This window comes from Aspergillus caelatus, assembly GCF_009193585.1.
Source record: "Aspergillus caelatus strain CBS 763.97 unplaced genomic scaffold BDV27scaffold_183, whole genome shotgun sequence".
NCBI classification, from domain to species: Eukaryota; Fungi; Ascomycota; class Eurotiomycetes; order Eurotiales; family Aspergillaceae; genus Aspergillus; species Aspergillus caelatus.
In genome coordinates, this window is record NW_022475446.1 from 15,237 (window position 1) to 30,096 (window position 14,860).

General features: G+C 46.4%; 7 protein-coding genes and 3 non-coding genes across 10 annotated transcripts; 6 read left to right on the forward strand and 4 right to left on the reverse strand.

Annotated features, from left to right (window-relative positions):
* Nucleotides 1-159: 159 nt before the first annotated feature.
* On the reverse strand, nt 160-1,686 carry BDV27DRAFT_31353 (sialidase family protein). Its single transcript, XM_032076297.1, has 4 exons — nt 1,014-1,686; nt 838-954; nt 721-769; nt 160-666 (listed from the first exon to the last, which is right to left on the reverse strand). The coding sequence occupies exons 1-4, from the start codon at nt 1,544-1,546 to the stop codon at nt 235-237; spliced, it is 1,131 nt and encodes a 376-aa protein (XP_031924252.1). The 5' UTR covers nt 1,547-1,686; the 3' UTR covers nt 160-234.
* An 854-nt stretch (nt 1,687-2,540) lies between these two features.
* On the forward strand, nt 2,541-2,629 carry BDV27DRAFT_t170. Its single transcript has one exon. It is a non-coding gene; the product is annotated as a tRNA-Asp (tRNA).
* Nucleotides 2,630-3,824: 1,195 nt separating this feature from the next.
* On the reverse strand, nt 3,825-3,913 carry BDV27DRAFT_t172. The gene has a single exon. It is a non-coding gene; the product is annotated as a tRNA-Asp (tRNA).
* Nucleotides 3,914-4,454: 541 nt separating this feature from the next.
* BDV27DRAFT_t171 lies at nt 4,455-4,543 on the forward strand. The gene has a single exon. It is a non-coding gene; the product is annotated as a tRNA-Asp (tRNA).
* Nucleotides 4,544-6,014: 1,471 nt separating this feature from the next.
* BDV27DRAFT_167146 (uncharacterized protein) lies at nt 6,015-6,878 on the forward strand (the record flags this gene model as incomplete). The annotated part of the gene is made up of 3 exons (XM_032074394.1): nt 6,015-6,223; nt 6,288-6,411; nt 6,483-6,878. 3 exons carry the CDS (start codon nt 6,015-6,017, stop codon nt 6,876-6,878), a joined length of 729 nt encoding a protein of 242 aa, XP_031924253.1.
* Nucleotides 6,879-7,424: 546 nt separating this feature from the next.
* On the forward strand, nt 7,425-8,379 carry BDV27DRAFT_133425 (nucleotide triphosphate diphosphatase NUDT15). Its single transcript, XM_032068085.1, has 3 exons — nt 7,425-7,673; nt 7,785-7,990; nt 8,091-8,379. Exons 1-3 carry the CDS (start codon nt 7,565-7,567, stop codon nt 8,259-8,261), a joined length of 486 nt encoding a protein of 161 aa, XP_031924254.1. The 5' UTR covers nt 7,425-7,564; the 3' UTR covers nt 8,262-8,379.
* Nucleotides 8,380-8,445: 66 nt separating this feature from the next.
* On the reverse strand, nt 8,446-10,805 carry nar1 (iron-sulfur cluster assembly protein NAR1). Its single transcript, XM_032068086.1, has 2 exons — nt 10,491-10,805; nt 8,446-10,418 (listed from the first exon to the last, which is right to left on the reverse strand). The coding sequence occupies exons 1-2, from the start codon at nt 10,596-10,598 to the stop codon at nt 8,703-8,705; spliced, it is 1,824 nt and encodes a 607-aa protein (XP_031924255.1). The 5' UTR covers nt 10,599-10,805; the 3' UTR covers nt 8,446-8,702.
* Nucleotides 10,806-11,133: 328 nt separating this feature from the next.
* Nucleotides 11,134-12,798, forward strand: BDV27DRAFT_133430 (uncharacterized protein). The gene has a single exon (XM_032068088.1). The coding sequence runs from the start codon at nt 11,191-11,193 to the stop codon at nt 12,049-12,051; it is 861 nt and encodes a 286-aa protein (XP_031924256.1). The 5' UTR covers nt 11,134-11,190; the 3' UTR covers nt 12,052-12,798.
* BDV27DRAFT_31393 (putative formamidopyrimidine-DNA glycosylase) lies at nt 12,126-14,032 on the reverse strand. Its single transcript, XM_032076298.1, has 2 exons — nt 12,776-14,032; nt 12,126-12,719 (listed from the first exon to the last, which is right to left on the reverse strand). The coding sequence occupies exons 1-2, from the start codon at nt 13,366-13,368 to the stop codon at nt 12,200-12,202; spliced, it is 1,113 nt and encodes a 370-aa protein (XP_031924257.1). The 5' UTR covers nt 13,369-14,032; the 3' UTR covers nt 12,126-12,199.
* BDV27DRAFT_133432 (MIX23 family protein) lies at nt 13,646-14,797 on the forward strand. The gene is made up of 2 exons (XM_032068089.1): nt 13,646-14,000; nt 14,078-14,797. The coding sequence occupies exons 1-2, from the start codon at nt 13,928-13,930 to the stop codon at nt 14,587-14,589; spliced, it is 585 nt and encodes a 194-aa protein (XP_031924258.1). The 5' UTR covers nt 13,646-13,927; the 3' UTR covers nt 14,590-14,797.
* The last annotated feature ends 63 nt before the right edge of the window (nt 14,798-14,860 follow it).

The window sequence follows — 14,860 nt, forward strand, 5'->3', positions numbered from 1 at the left end:
ATGTCCATGAACTATATTATGATTTCAAGACAAATCCCAATGAATTCAAAGTACACACCCCCCTCTCGCCCCCCTACTGGATGCTAAAATACTTTAATCTCCTGGCATAAAGGAACGAGTTTGCTGGGCACAGACAAAAGTGTAACAGCGACATAATCTTAGAATTCGATGACTATCTATATGCTAAAATCGTCACAAGAAGACAGCATATTCATATCTCTAAAAGGCAGGCATCTATGCCAATGCAGCCTCCAAATCCATCACACTGACTGTAACCTTATTCGACTCTCCTTGAAGCACACCACCACCGTTCAGCAAGAGATAGTTCTCCTTCTCCTGCAAGATGCGCAGCGACCGAGTATAGCTCGCGCTCTCTGGGGTAGAGATCTCCGTCCACTCGCCTTCACCCAGGGCCTGGTTGACAAAGACAGAGCCCAAGTTGCCGCAGCTGACAACAAGGGTGCCATTGTCACCTCCGAAGGGAGTCCACACATTGTAAGGGGAACCAGTAGGCTGAGTGCCACTTGACACGACGAGCTTCTGGTGTGGAGCCGCGAGGAAGTTCTCGGGGTCCGCTGAGATCCTGTAATAGACAGGGAAGGAATAGTCGGAGGTGCCGAAGTATGATCCATATTCGTATGTCATGATGAATTCACCGGTTGGCAGCTGTTGAAACGGAAGTCAGTGGTGTAAATGAGCGAGAGAAAGACAGGAACGCACCTTGGTGACAACGGGCATACCCGGGCGATCAGTGTAGGTAGGATATGTACTGAGAACAAACAGGTCATGTCAGCCATGGATATCTTCGGTTGGGTCGAAAAGAGCTTGCCAACTTACACATCGTCGATTACATCACCCCAGTTCTTCAGGTCGGTGGTGGTTTGGTGAACGAGTTTCTGGCCATACGTTTCGTTGGCTCTCTGGTCCGAGTAGTAGCAGATCAACTTTCCATTGCTATTGAACGAAAGTTAGATACTGTTCAAGGATAATACACGATCTAGTATCACACTTACTGAGCAAGAAGGAATGGTTCCCAGACTGGGGTCAATCCGTTGTTAGGAAGCGCTTCACCGCCAGCAGCGATATGGCTCACGAACTCCCATGTGACGCCAGAGTCGCGAGAAGCATAAAGATCGATTTGCGTGGTCGCGAGGTCTGTTGGGATGCTGCTCCCAGCTAACAGGATAGTACCAGCCTCGTACGATCCAACTGACTCTTCCAGGTAGTAAAGGAACGGCTGGTAGCGCAGACCTAGTCCATTGGCTGTGTCTTCTACGCGAGACAATTCGCTCCAGGTCTTACCGCTATCGGTTGAGCGATAGATTGGGAAATAGACCGCTGGTGGCTCGGGCGAGTAGTTTTCCCAGGTCGCTAATAGATCTCCATTGGGTAATTGGAGGTTGCGAGCGTAGAGGGTACGAGGAATGACATAGTCGGATGGCGGACTGAAGATGGTCACCTCGGAGAAAGTAGTTGGGGTCTCGGCCCTGGGGATGCTCGCCGCGAGAGCCAACGGGGCGGCTAGAAGGAAACGTAAGAAGCGCATTAGTGAAGATTGAGATTCTATACAAGTCTAGTCAAAAGCATACTTCTCTCGTAGCAAGGACATGGGCTTTTAAGCTGCCTTTTATAGCAGTACGTTGATTCTCATGGCCGTTGGACTGGAGTATTTCCCCAGACCCCAGATCGATGTTCGTGCTTGTGTGGGGAAATGCCATGAACTCATCCCACCGGAAATACTCCAAAAATGGCCGCGACAAGTCTTTTGGTCTTGTATAGCTTCATGAAAACCCCACCAATCGCACAGCTGACCAGGAGCAATGACCATCATGGAAATGCATCTAGGAAGTTGAACGTGGTTAAATGGTGTCATACTATTTCCCTGGTGATCGGAGAACATACGCAATCCAAGGTCTTCCATATTGGCGAGTGGGACACTGCCTGACGTATGAGGTTTTCTTTCGGGATCATGCAATGCTTTTGTAGCTTCTACTATCTTCTTCGGGGCAGTCCAACTGTCTTTTCCTGCGATACTGTCTGAAGATGCTCAGGTGGAGGTTGATGGGAGAACAGCAAACAAACATACATTCAGTGTCACATGTCAACACCTGATCTCTCACATGAAGTGGTTAATTGTAATACTAGTATGACTAAGACGTGGGAGCATTGGATTGTTTCTCATAGGATTCTTGTTCCATCTATAATATCATGTTCAAAGCCATGCTACACCTGTATCAGAGGTTAGAACTATTTTTATGATCGACATGTTTAGATTATATATTTGCAAGTGTTTATCTACAAGAGATTGGGATATTAGGACGGCTCTATAGATGTGAAAGCTGATTTCCCCTCATTCTTGCGCTGGTTCGTTAGACATACGGTTAGCCAATACGCTGTCTTGTAGTGTGTCCAGTGCATTATCCAGAGCCCAGCCTAGATATATATTCAACCATGGTAAACTGGGGGCAAGAACTTTTTGAACATTTAGCTTATAAAGGTTGGCTTATAATATTAAATAACAAAAATAATCTCAATCTCAATCCTCGATGGTCTAACGGTCATGATTTCCGCTTGTCATCCCTTATAGGAACAAGCGCGGGAGACCTGGGTTCGACTCCCAGTCGGGGAGATCTTTTTTTGTTTTTCTCTCTTTTTCCGTGATTTTCTCCCCATTACTCGCCCTTCCTTCTACTTAGGCTTACTCTCTGGGTCCAATATTAGCTGTTCCAATCGTGGATTACCGTCCACTTTGTACCACAGCAGCGCGCTTGATCCTATTATCCCGGCTCTGGGCCTTCTACTCACCTTTTAATCACCACAAGTACCACTGGTATTGGAGCGGGACTCTGTGCAAGTATTCTACCATCAAGAACTACCGCTGAGCTGTGATATATTGCGCGGGATTCATGCTACTCGTGGCCTGTCTAACCTTTCTACGCGGAAGATACCCCATGTAGGGTCATTGATTGATGGTTCATGTGTAAATCTTAATATCTCGTGGTAACCTTTAGCTATCAATGCCACTAGGACGCGGCTCGTAAGCAGCTAGAGGTGGTCAGAATAGAGAGTTTAGCCAACCTCGAAAATCCCCATAGACGCATAAACCAGCCGCTATACTTGGCTGGTACTTCCACCCCTACTTCTTGAGCATGTTCTCCCCAGCAACCTGAAAAGCGTAACGAAACAGGCCAAAAGTGCCCTAAGCGAGGTGTTACACCTATATGAGTCTTGTATACATACCTATGAAGGAAATAGAGGGAAGTTATCATAGAAGAATTAACGACTCCGGCAAAGTTCGCAGCCTTCGACAACGTCCAGAAAGACATCCCGAGAGAGTATTGCCATGTAATATCGTTGTAGTAGAGGCCTTATTAGATTAGGTACATTCATTGCAGCAATTCCTTGGCAATTGGCGAAAATTCGACCCCATGGTAAACTAATGAAGCCTAATAACGTACACTCTCCTATAGTGCGAAGCCTGGGGGATAGATAAGACAATTTCCACGTCCTCAATACATCCTGCAGGCAGTTATCGAATCGAACTAGCCCGGTAGTTCCCAATATACTCCTTTAACAAGAAGCCTATATGAATATGGTAGAAATTTAACCCAAGGCAACACTAGGAGTTTGATAACTCGACTAATGATCCCCAGCGAGGATAACATGGGTGATAAGAAAACAAAACCAAAATGAGGGCAAATGAGAGCTTTTCTCAAACAAAGTCAGGAATCTAGCACCATCTAAGGGGACAACCACGAAAGGAACCAAAAACAAAACAAAAAAAAGGGCCACCGTACTCCGTATGTACGCAGGAAAAAAAGAATCTCCCCGACTGGGAGTCGAACCCAGGTCTCCCGCGCTTGTTCCTGTAAGGGATGACAAGCGGAAATCATGACCGTTAGACCATCGAGGATTTCATATGTTACGAGGCTTCTGTTTTTGAAATTCCAAGCTAGCGAAGTATGACACAACTCTATATTCTCAGTAGACCTTTTCAAAATCCAAGATCCAAGACAGAGACTAGAGTTTAGCGGGCATTTTGAGAGTTGTACAGTTCATAAAGGCACTAAATGATTTTTAAACAGATTTAGATCAGGACCAAGAAGAATTGTCGTCCAGCTATATACTATACTTTACTCTCTCCTCCTCACTCGCCCCAAGGTCAACATAAATCAGTCCCTGTACCTGAACACATTCCTTTCTGATGCTCCATCTTTGCCCGCCATCCCTATACAAGAAAGCATTATGGAATGCACCGTAGAGTATTGTAGACTCACTGCTTAGAAGAATAGCTGACACTGGGCAGACTGTGAAATAACATATGCTGTGAAGAAAACAAGCTCCATGAAGCAACTGCCCGAAATACTTACTATAGCGTGCCTCAAAGAGTATGCTCCCTGGATTGCTGCTCTGGTTTATATAACATATATGAGGATCCTTTATCTCATTACTAATCCTCGATGGTCTAACGGTCATGATTTCCGCTTGTCATCTCACACGAGAACAAGCGCGGGAGACCTGGGTTCGACTCCCAGTCGGGGAGCTTATGTTTTTGTTTTGCTTCAAAATTCTTTTTGTTTTCTGGTCAATTGTTGGAAGATCTAGTTGCTGAACAGTCTTTCCACTGTTGTGAAAAGTTGCGAGAGCCAACGATAATTCACTACAATGGACATGTATTTTCCGGTCGACAACGCCAGATGTGCCCTGATATAGAAACGGAAAGGAGACTTTCTGCCACAATACTAGGAAGTGATTACTCGCAGAACTGGACGCTTTTGGCTCGTTAAAAGCCCAAGTTATTGAATTTCTGGCCAATTAGGCTATATTGTTGCTCCCGTGCGACTCGGTGGTCTTGGAGCTTTAACAGCGCAGCATAGAGATTCATTATGTTAAGTTAATCCTGTTGATCGATAGAAATAGAGCAGGATTTATATTTAGCGTCCCAGACATAGGACAGAGCGTGGCATGGATAATATATACTCTTGGCCAAATTCTAATATAGAATAAATCCTAATGGACATTCTATTCGGTAGTAGATGGAGGATGCGAATTGTAGTAGGTACTCAGGGGAGTGAACCGTAGCGGTACTGAGACATGACTTGTGGTTAACCAGGCTAGTGCGGCATCCAATACCTACTCGTGTTAAGAAATCAAAGTATTAGATAAATTGGGAGGCCTGAGTAAGATGAGGGATATGCTCGACTCCTGTATGGAGTATGGTCTTCAGCATACCCACTACAGTATGTATATCACTAGATTCACGACGGGAAACGAGTACTTTATATATACCGCTTACTGGGTAATCTTTATAGGTCCAAGATCTGCACAACTTATGCACAGTCCATATAATTTGTATAGTGCATGTTACTATGGTAACTATAGAGTTAATCTCTTTTGTTTAGTTACACAAACCAGAAGCCTATCAAACAGTCTGGTCAATGCACGAAAGTCAAGCCAGGAGTAAGAGTTCATACTTGCACTAAATGCATTACTTAGTCAAAAGAAAAAAGAATAAAACAAAACTTATGCGCATTTTAAGGCAACCACCTACCGTGAACAGGCAGACAAGACTGGCCATTTCAACAAGCATAACATTTGAACAAATCTAGTCGCAGTCATTCTGCCATGAACCTCCAGCTACAACCCGGGTATAGTATCTCAACTCTAACTCTAAGCTGTGATTCCCTTTAAAACTCAATATTATCCCGTCATCCACATCATGTCAGCGACCATCCTCTCCTCGATAGTTGATCTCGACGAGCTAATCCCTAGACCCGAGGACATCGACCGCGAAGGTAGTACTCCGTGTCACCCCCATACGTCTAATAGTACGTTTTATAGATTACTGACAAACAACCCAAGACAAGGACGTAGAACAATTGACCCCCTGGATATTCCGACAAACCGATATCGCAAAAGGAAATTGTACGCGTGATTGGCCGCGACAAGATGATTCTTTTCGCAGGCTGTTCCACCTTCTTGATTCCTACTATGTCTTCATTGATTGCCATGGAATGGCCGATGGATGCGATTCTAGAAACGCAGGGATTGCAAAGGCCTTGAAACCAAGCGAGACAATCACCCTACCTAGAAAAAACTGGAAAGTATCTGAGAGAGAATATCACCGAACCTTCATCATGTCGCAGGCAATGATGTTAGATGCGCTGATGACGGATGTTTATCGCAATCTTGAAGGTATCGAAAACCAAGGTCTTGATGTTAAGTGTGTTTGCCATTTCATCCTTCCGGTTGGGAGTCTCTTATGCTAACTACCTTCTTTCTTGAAGCTTTACTGCTTTGAATTTCAAGACGCTTTATGTGATTGGTCGTAAACAATATGCTACTAAGCCGGAGGGCGCGGTCATGGTTGGGCCGAGAACTGAGCACTTGCCAATTATATCGTATACCGGGGTATGTACAATCCGCATACCCATAGCTTCTTCTGCCCTACATTCGGTGACCACCCGTCTAAAACTCTCCAGTGGTATGAGAGACAAAACTGGAACGAGTTCCTCGGAGAGACCCTCAGTGTAATGCTGGGACAACTTGCACAAAATATGACCATTCGAACCGGCAAAGCTGGTGTTCAAGACCAAGAAGCCTTCGTGGTGGGGTTTCATGGGCCCCATGTTCATATCGCTCGGGCATTCTTTGCCGCTGATTTAGTTGCGAGAGTACACCCAAGAGGATGTTCACGTGACGAAGTTATTGAACTGAAATTCACACGTGGCTATGACCTCTCTCTGAAGAGAGATTGGCTCGACGCTACACGTGCTTTGGCGAGGCTGTTCCGATATCTTCTCAGTGGACGTGCAAAGGTTGCTGCGATACAGGGCTACTTGAACAGGCCATCTAATACAGCAGGGAAAAGTATGTAGGCTGCTTGGTATTGTCTTTAAACTATGTTCAAGAGGGTATTGGCCTGGAGCTATACTTGTTATTAACTCCCAAGACTAATCTATGCCACGTAGCGATATGAAAAGGTTTCTTTATAATCTTTCCGCTGGTGTATAGTAGAACACATATATTTTCCTTGATATGTCTCTTAGCAGAGTGTACTAATCGAGCACGAAGAGAAGAAATTAGAATCTACGACTTTAGTTATATTCTTGCTATCCGACGATTCGCAGTATCTTGCCATTCACCCAGTTTCTACTGTCACTTTTCAAGTTGTATATCTCTGAATGATAACGATGAAAACTTTCAAGTAAAAAGACAAGGCACACACACACACACACACACATATATATATACTAACCAATACAACTATAAACTTCAATCCTGGTTTGTATATGTACGGGAACGTTACATTTTGTATTACGCTAACAGGGGTACAGCCGACAACAGGGTCCACTCTGCAACAACATCTTCCAATGCAAATGTGTGGCAGTACATACATTAGTACATCAACCCTATTACTCTCTCTTCTGAGTCACACTTCTTCATCAGAGCACTGCCACTGTCTACAGCAGCATATCTACCCTCAAAAGGCTAAAAGATCCCCGAATTATTAGAATTCCCTACTCAAAATATAATCAACTCAAAAGAAACAACCCAACCCACAATGCCCCAAACCACAACAACTCAGGAACCAAGAGTAGGCATCGGCGCCTTCATCCTCAACAAGAAGGGCGAAGTCCTCCTAGGCAAGAGAAAAGGCAGTCATGGCGCAGGTGAGCCTTGTCTCTAAACTTGCCCAAATCCCGGCTTCAAGCTTCCCAAAAACGTCATTTGCATGTAAGGTTTCACTCGATCATATACCCAAACTAACAAGGTAAACTCAGGTACCTGGGCTTTAGCCGGAGGTCATCTCGAATTCGGGGAGACCTTTGAGAATTGCGCCGAACGGGAGGTCTTGGAAGAGACGGGACTGACTATCCGTAACGTCCAATTTCTGACGGCCACTAATAATGTCATGCTGGATGAGAATAAGCATTATGTGACTGTTTTTGTGAGTGGGGATATTTATGGTGATGTTCTGGAGCCCGAGGTGAGTTCATGCATGCTTTTCTCTCCTTCTTTTTTGTTGGGATGACCGGTGTATGGTGATGGGTGGGCTTATTTTTATTTTTATTTTTTTTTTTGGACAGTTGATGGAGCCAGAGAAATGCGAGGCGTGGGAATGGGTGGCTTGGGAGGAAATTGTCGCGTTGGCTCAAGACGCCATGGCTGGGAAGGAGAGTGGGGAGAAGAAAAAGCTGTTTTCGCCGCTGGTAAATTTGGTAGAACAGCGGCCTGGATTTCGTCCAGTCTTGAACTAGTAGCTGGTGCTTTTATTCGAGTGCTTTCAATCCTTCTAATGGTTGTTACGAAATCCTTTCAAAGTATATATTGGTAGTTATTGATAAATGATGATTATGAGATCTACGTTTCAAGTCACCGAAAGTTCCGCATATACTTATTGATCACTTTTTTTTTTCTTCTTCTTTTTACAAAAACAGTAGGTCATTTTATAACAATGGTTGATTTCGGAGTTTCTGCATGCTATATACAATCCCTTCTATATGAATGCTGGAATAGAACAAAAACTTGGTATCTCTCTAACCATGTAAATGCAACCAACAATATCGGACACGCAGACTTTTGGCCCACCCAAAAAGAAGATATAAAAATGAAATTTATCATGAATCCGCAGGCATAACAGGGTATACAAGTCATTAACATCACTGAACAGGAAAAACGAGCGAGTATAAGAAAGGCAACTACCAACCACCACCGATCTTCCCGGCCAACTCAACGACGCGAGTAGTATCAATAGGGGCGTCCTTGGGTTTGCCAACATCGCTCTCAACCTCACGATAAGTCGTATAGACAAGTTTCGAAAGAGGAATCTTCATCAAGTCAGACCAATGCTGGAAAGCTTCATGGACCCTAGCCTCCCTCTCAGGGATGGTGAGTGGCTGTGCCTGACCGTCCATTTCTCCTTCGGTATCAGACTCTGCAGAGAAATATGCTTCGTCGACACGAGCGAGCCAGGCCCGCTGCTCATGTGGGGTTGGCTTTGATGGGTTCTCTGCCACTGTTACGGACGGTGTGCTAGAGCTGGCTTCTCTGGCATCTTCAATACGTATCTGCCCTCCCCCATTGGTACAGCCACCGGGACATGCCATAACTTCCACGTAAGCATAATCCGTCCCAGACCCGGCAGAAGCGCCGTTTCTCGAGATTGGCTGTCGCCGATTACCGCCCGCTGAAGCTGCAGGCACTCTGGCCCCGGGAAGCCGTGATGCACGTGCAGGCTTGAGCTTCCGGACCAGATTCTGAATGTTCCTGAAACCATAATAGCGAGCGGCTTTCATGAGAGTGTCGCCTCCGGGAGACACAAGTGAATACTCCACCACATCAGCGTTTCTTCCCCTCTGGATCACAATCTCACTTCCGGGATTTTTAGCTTGGAAGGTATTAAGGACGTGATGAAGATAACCGCCAGATGTACCACTCTCCATAGACTGTTCCAACCCATTGTGCTTGCGGAACAGGAACGCGTTAAGTGTCTCATCTGGGAATTGTGGGGTAAATGATGATGCAAGAGATTTCAGCGGTAATGTAGGGAGAGAAATCCCACGGGATGAAGCCAATGTAAGTAGCTCGCGAGTGGTAATGACACAATCGACATCACGGACAGGCTGTTTGAACTCAGTTGAAGGTGCCCCACCGTTGAGCGGGGACCACGACACGTCAGTAAGTTCTTCTCGACTGGCCTCAAGCTTCTTATCAAAGCAAGGCATGATCGCGAGATGCCAAATACGGGAAGGCGGCACACCCAGAGCTTTGCTCAGCACGGTCTTCAGGAAAGTGCCCGTCAATGCTTGAGGGGACTTCAGTCGAGAAAGGTGCGGTAGTACGAAAGGGTGTGTCTTCTCAGCATAGCAAATCCATCCCGGACAGGCTGATGACAAAATTGGCCGCTTAGGGAGAGGATCTTTTGAGGTAGCTCTTGCAGATGGTTCCTTCAAAGTCTCACTAACTTCGTCTGCTGTAAGAACGAGTACTGCTTCACGCATAATGTTGGTATCAACAACCCAAGTGAAGCCGCTACCATGTTTTCCTCCAGCCCGTAAGCCATGGGGACCACTTAGAAATTGGTCGATCATGTATGTCGCTTCCTTTTCTGAGATGCCATAGGTAGCAGCCAAGCTTGCCCTCACTTGAGGGCTAACACTTGCCACGAAAATCCTTCCTTCTCCGTCAAGTGCATTGCTACTATCGATGTGAGGGCCGTTGTGGTTCTGCGTCAATGGTAATTCGGGATATGCATCAAGGGTATTGAGGACTTCTGCATGCGATTGCAAAGAGATCAGCACCGCCTCAGCGGAAGTGACGCAGCCGGAACAAGCAAGACAGTCGGTCAATGATATCTGTGCTGGGGGGAGGTTTTCAGGCTGAACTTTATCTTCCGTGGTCACTTCGTACGGGCTCTATAAGCAAAAGAAGTCAGTGCCCATCACCTTTGAATGTGAGGGGACAGGTATTGAGAATATTAAATATACCTGGGAATTTGATGACTCATTCTTCGGAAGCGTCTCTACCGGTTTGATGCAGGCAACACCTGGAGAGATGAAATCGTTCAGATCGTCTGCCGATAGAATGGCACTCATTGTGGCGGACGCTGTAGAAGCCCCGCCAGAGGATTATCAAGGGAAGAGATAACGCCACTCGGAGAAGCGCTGGGATGAATTTTCTTTAGTGCTCTTCTAAGATTCAGATCCAATATATCTAGACTGAAGTCAGAAGGGCGGATCGGTACCAGTCGTAACCCGAGTCAGAGGAGAGGAGGGGAAGAAATGTAAATGTATAGATTGGAGAATATTGAGAGGAGAATAAATCGTTAGTAATTGAATTAACAGTGAGATAGCAGTGCTTTGTCATCGTCCGTGGCGAATCTCAGGCCACGGATTAGAAGAGCACCCCGCGATCGGCGCTGATAAGCTCACCGCCCTACCCGCTTCCGCCTGATTGCCCTCGTATTTTGCCGCTCGTTCGTGTTGACAGTGACTCAGGTACAATAAAGTGTATTGAGGCTGTGACGTATAAGAAGATAGGATCTTCTCCTCTATAAAGGTGTCATTAGAAAGATTCCTTTGGAAGATTCTCTATTTGAGTTTGGCAGAAGTAGTCTTTTTCATCTTTTTTTTTTTTTCTCTGTCTTGTCTACTACGTACTCCATCTACTATCGACTCCACTACGAATATGTCCAGTTCCGAGCCTCCAATGAACCCCACCGGCTCAAATAGGAGAGCTATCTTGAGTTCAACCGCAAAGGAAACCAAGACACTCCTCCCTCAGATCTTGGCTGTGCTTCCCCATGCTCCTCCTACTGGGATTCGTTGCTCACGTGATACGCTGCCGGTGTTGGACTCAAAATATATCCCAAATCTCAACACCCAAGTGGAAGTTGTGAATGGCGACGCTTTAAATATAGCTATCAGCCTCACTAGACCCACGGACACCAGAAGCGTCTGCGTACTGAATCTGGCTAGCGATAAGAGTGCAGGTGGTGGTTGGCTTCGGGGAGCCTTGGCCCAGGAGGAAGAGCTTTGTTATCGCAGTAGTCTTAGTTTTACGCTTAAGCTACGATACTACCCTTTACGGAATCACGATGCTATTTACTCTCCAACGGTTGTTGTGTTTCGTGAAAAATTCACAGATGGACACAGATTAATGGACCTACAAAAGCCCGAGTCTCTGCCCATTGTCAGTGTGGTCAGTATGGCCGCATTGAGGAGGCCGGACGTAGACCGGAGCACACAGCCCCCACGGTACAAGCACATCGCGGATCGAGCACTGATGAAAGACAAAATGCGTGTGATTCTCCGTGCTGCAGCTTACAACAAGCATCGGAAACTTGTCCTTGGTGCCTTTGGTTGTGGTGCTTTCGATAACCCAAAGGACGAGGTCGCGAACTGTTGGGCAGAGGTGTTGCAGGAACCGGAGTTTCAAGGGTGGTGGGAGAACATTGTGTTTGCGGTTCTGGAAAACACAGGCAACCTCGCCAAAAGTAAGGGGAATTTCAACGTTTTCCACAGCAGGTTGCACGGGTTGAGAGTGTAGCCAAAGTAATAACAGAAAATGCAGTACTCCACTAAGGCATGCCTCATGAAGCGGTAGGTCAATGCTTCGTGAGGATTTTTGGTGTAAATTACATGGTTCAATTATCAAAGACCCGAGAGATTGTAAGGGCAAAGCAGCATCCCAGAGCTCATTTCTTGAGCCGAGTGGAACGCCTCCTCCCCGTAGACGATGTACCGTCTACTTCGAGTTTTTTCTCCTCTTCAGCTTTCTTGGTCGGCTTGGCTCCCTTTTTTGATCCTGCTTTCTTCGTCTTTGGCTCTTCCTCGCTTGCCTCCGCATCACTCTCAACTTTAGGCACTATTCCTCGCTTCCGTTTATTCTGCGCACCGTCCTCCTCAGTCTTGACGTCCTTCGTTACAGGGCCGGTCTTTTTCTGCACACTTGGGACCACAGCACTTGTCCTACCACCGACAGTAAGGAAAGTAATCTTATCACCATTCGGTAAAGTGGGAGAGGCAGTTTTCTTCCCTTTCGACCATCGGTATTTGAACAGCCAGTCCTCAGGAAACCTGTCGGAGTCTGCCAGCAAATCCACCGAGGTTGAGCAGACGTAATGAATGGCTGAGTGAAGTTCTTTGACTTGATCGTCAGTCAAGGTGTTGCTATATTGCTCTGGGTGAATTCTCGCATGGTAGAGAATCTCATCTCTATGTGACAGTCAGTTCCCATCCCACAATAAGTCAGCGGTTGGTTGGTAACAAACCCCATCCAATTGCCAATCCCGCTTATGTTCGCTTGGTCCAGAAGTAAAGCCTTGACGGGGACCTTCTTGCTCCTTAGCTTGCCTGCCAGCCAGTCTTCTGTCACGGTGTCCTTATCCGCCACAGGGTCTGGACCGTTCTCTTTGAGGGGGCTGAAGTTTCGAATCTGCTCCGCAGGGCAATCCACCAGTCGTATCCTGCCTAGTCTGCGGAAGTCAACAAATGCAGCCTCTGTCTTTGGGTCCTCATCCGTTTCCAGCAAGAATTTCCAGTACTTAGGGGGCCATTCTTTGTCTTGTGGCTTGTCAGTCCGGTAGTAGTATGTGTCAGCATTTCGAATTTTTAGCCAGCCTGCCATGCCAAAATGCATTACGACATGCGGCGGCGACGCCATGGCTATCCAGAAGTATTTGCCTTGCTGCCCTGCACCAACGATCTTCTTTCCCTCCATTGCTTTCTGAAACTCCGAAGCACTAGTTCCCGCTTTACCATAAACAATGTCATCATTTTGCGTAGATACCTTGGAGAGGGTCTTGCCGACAAGATGCTGGCGTATGAAATGGACGATACGTGAGACTTCGGCTAGCTCGGGCATGATGATGATAAGGTAGTTTGTACAGATGAATGTCCACTCTCAACAAATCTCTATACGGATGGATATCTATCTGGATGGAATGCTAACAAGTATCGCTTTTTGATATAATTCAAGGTACAATGCAAATGCTGAAAGGACGTTGAAGTTCTCTTACAATGGGATGAAACGCGTCACGGGTCACGAAGTCCCGTGATCGAGAGCTATCGATAAGAATCTAGCCGTTTTAGGCAAATACCTTATGATTCAATCGATCGTCCATCCAACACGAACGCCTCGGGTCTTGTCTGTGACTCTCAACTGCACATAATCCTCCACAAAGAGCCAAGCGTCATTTATCCTTGCCGAACCCCTTAGTTTTTGGTCGCATTTTATCGCAGTATCTGGCTAAGAAAACTTGTTGACCCTCGCAGGGCTTCCGGATACCATTCTATTACTCATCGTGCATCCCGCCACTTATCTACTGCTTTCGTGCACCCCTTGAACGTGGTACAATCTGGAGTGGTTTTGGACTGAAAAGGGCAAATCGGGACGGGGGTCTACAAAAGCCGAGAATCCAAAAATGTCTCGGGCAACGTCAACATCAGCTCCCGAACTGAGCCCCAAATTTTGCTTCAATGAGAGATTGCTCCGAGGTATGCGTTACTGCCAACCACCATCTAATCCTGATAGTTGAAAGCTCAAACCCATCGACCATTTCCCCTCTCCATAGATTTTCTACGTTTATCCAGATCGACAATAGATGATTCAATTACCCAGAACCTTAATGCTCTGTTCACCCCGTCACGGGAGGGTTTCGATCCTTCCTCGACTGCGGTACGTCAAACAGATTCAAACGCTGGGCGCACAATAGACCCGGCTGCTTGTGAGAAATTCAAGGACAACGTTCTATTCCCCTCATGGCAGACACGGTCAGACGTGCTCAACTACTGCGCCGGCGTCGCTACAAGTCCCGACCCGGACGATCCGGACCTTGTTCTTCGACAGACCGAATCAGCGAGGGACCGAGAGCGAGTCGTCGATGAACGTCTAGATCCGTACTCCGCGCGGTTTTTCCCTCGCGAGGCACGAACCGAGTCATTGGCGAATCTTGTCCGGAGTCAGCGCAGCGTTGAGGAGATCATTCGTGCCCGAACATGGGGTCTCGTGACGGAGAGATGCGATGGCCCATCAACAGGCTGGGAAGAAGCACTCAATAGCTGGCGGGAAAGGAAGCAACAGTGATTGCAGACAGGAAGGACTGGTGCCAATAGCTTTTTCCAAGCTTGTAAAGAACTCTTTGGGAGAGTTATAAGAGGCCGATATGTTCATGGTCCTGCTTATATGGTCATTCAGTCATGATTCGGGATATAATGTATATACTCAACGTGTACACTAATTGCATATAAAAAAGCGTTCTTTGATAATAAGATCATGAATTCAAGAGTGTGACGCAGGCGTCGGCATAAGAGCCAGCGCAATATATAGATTCCAGGTAAATCTTCATTTCACATCA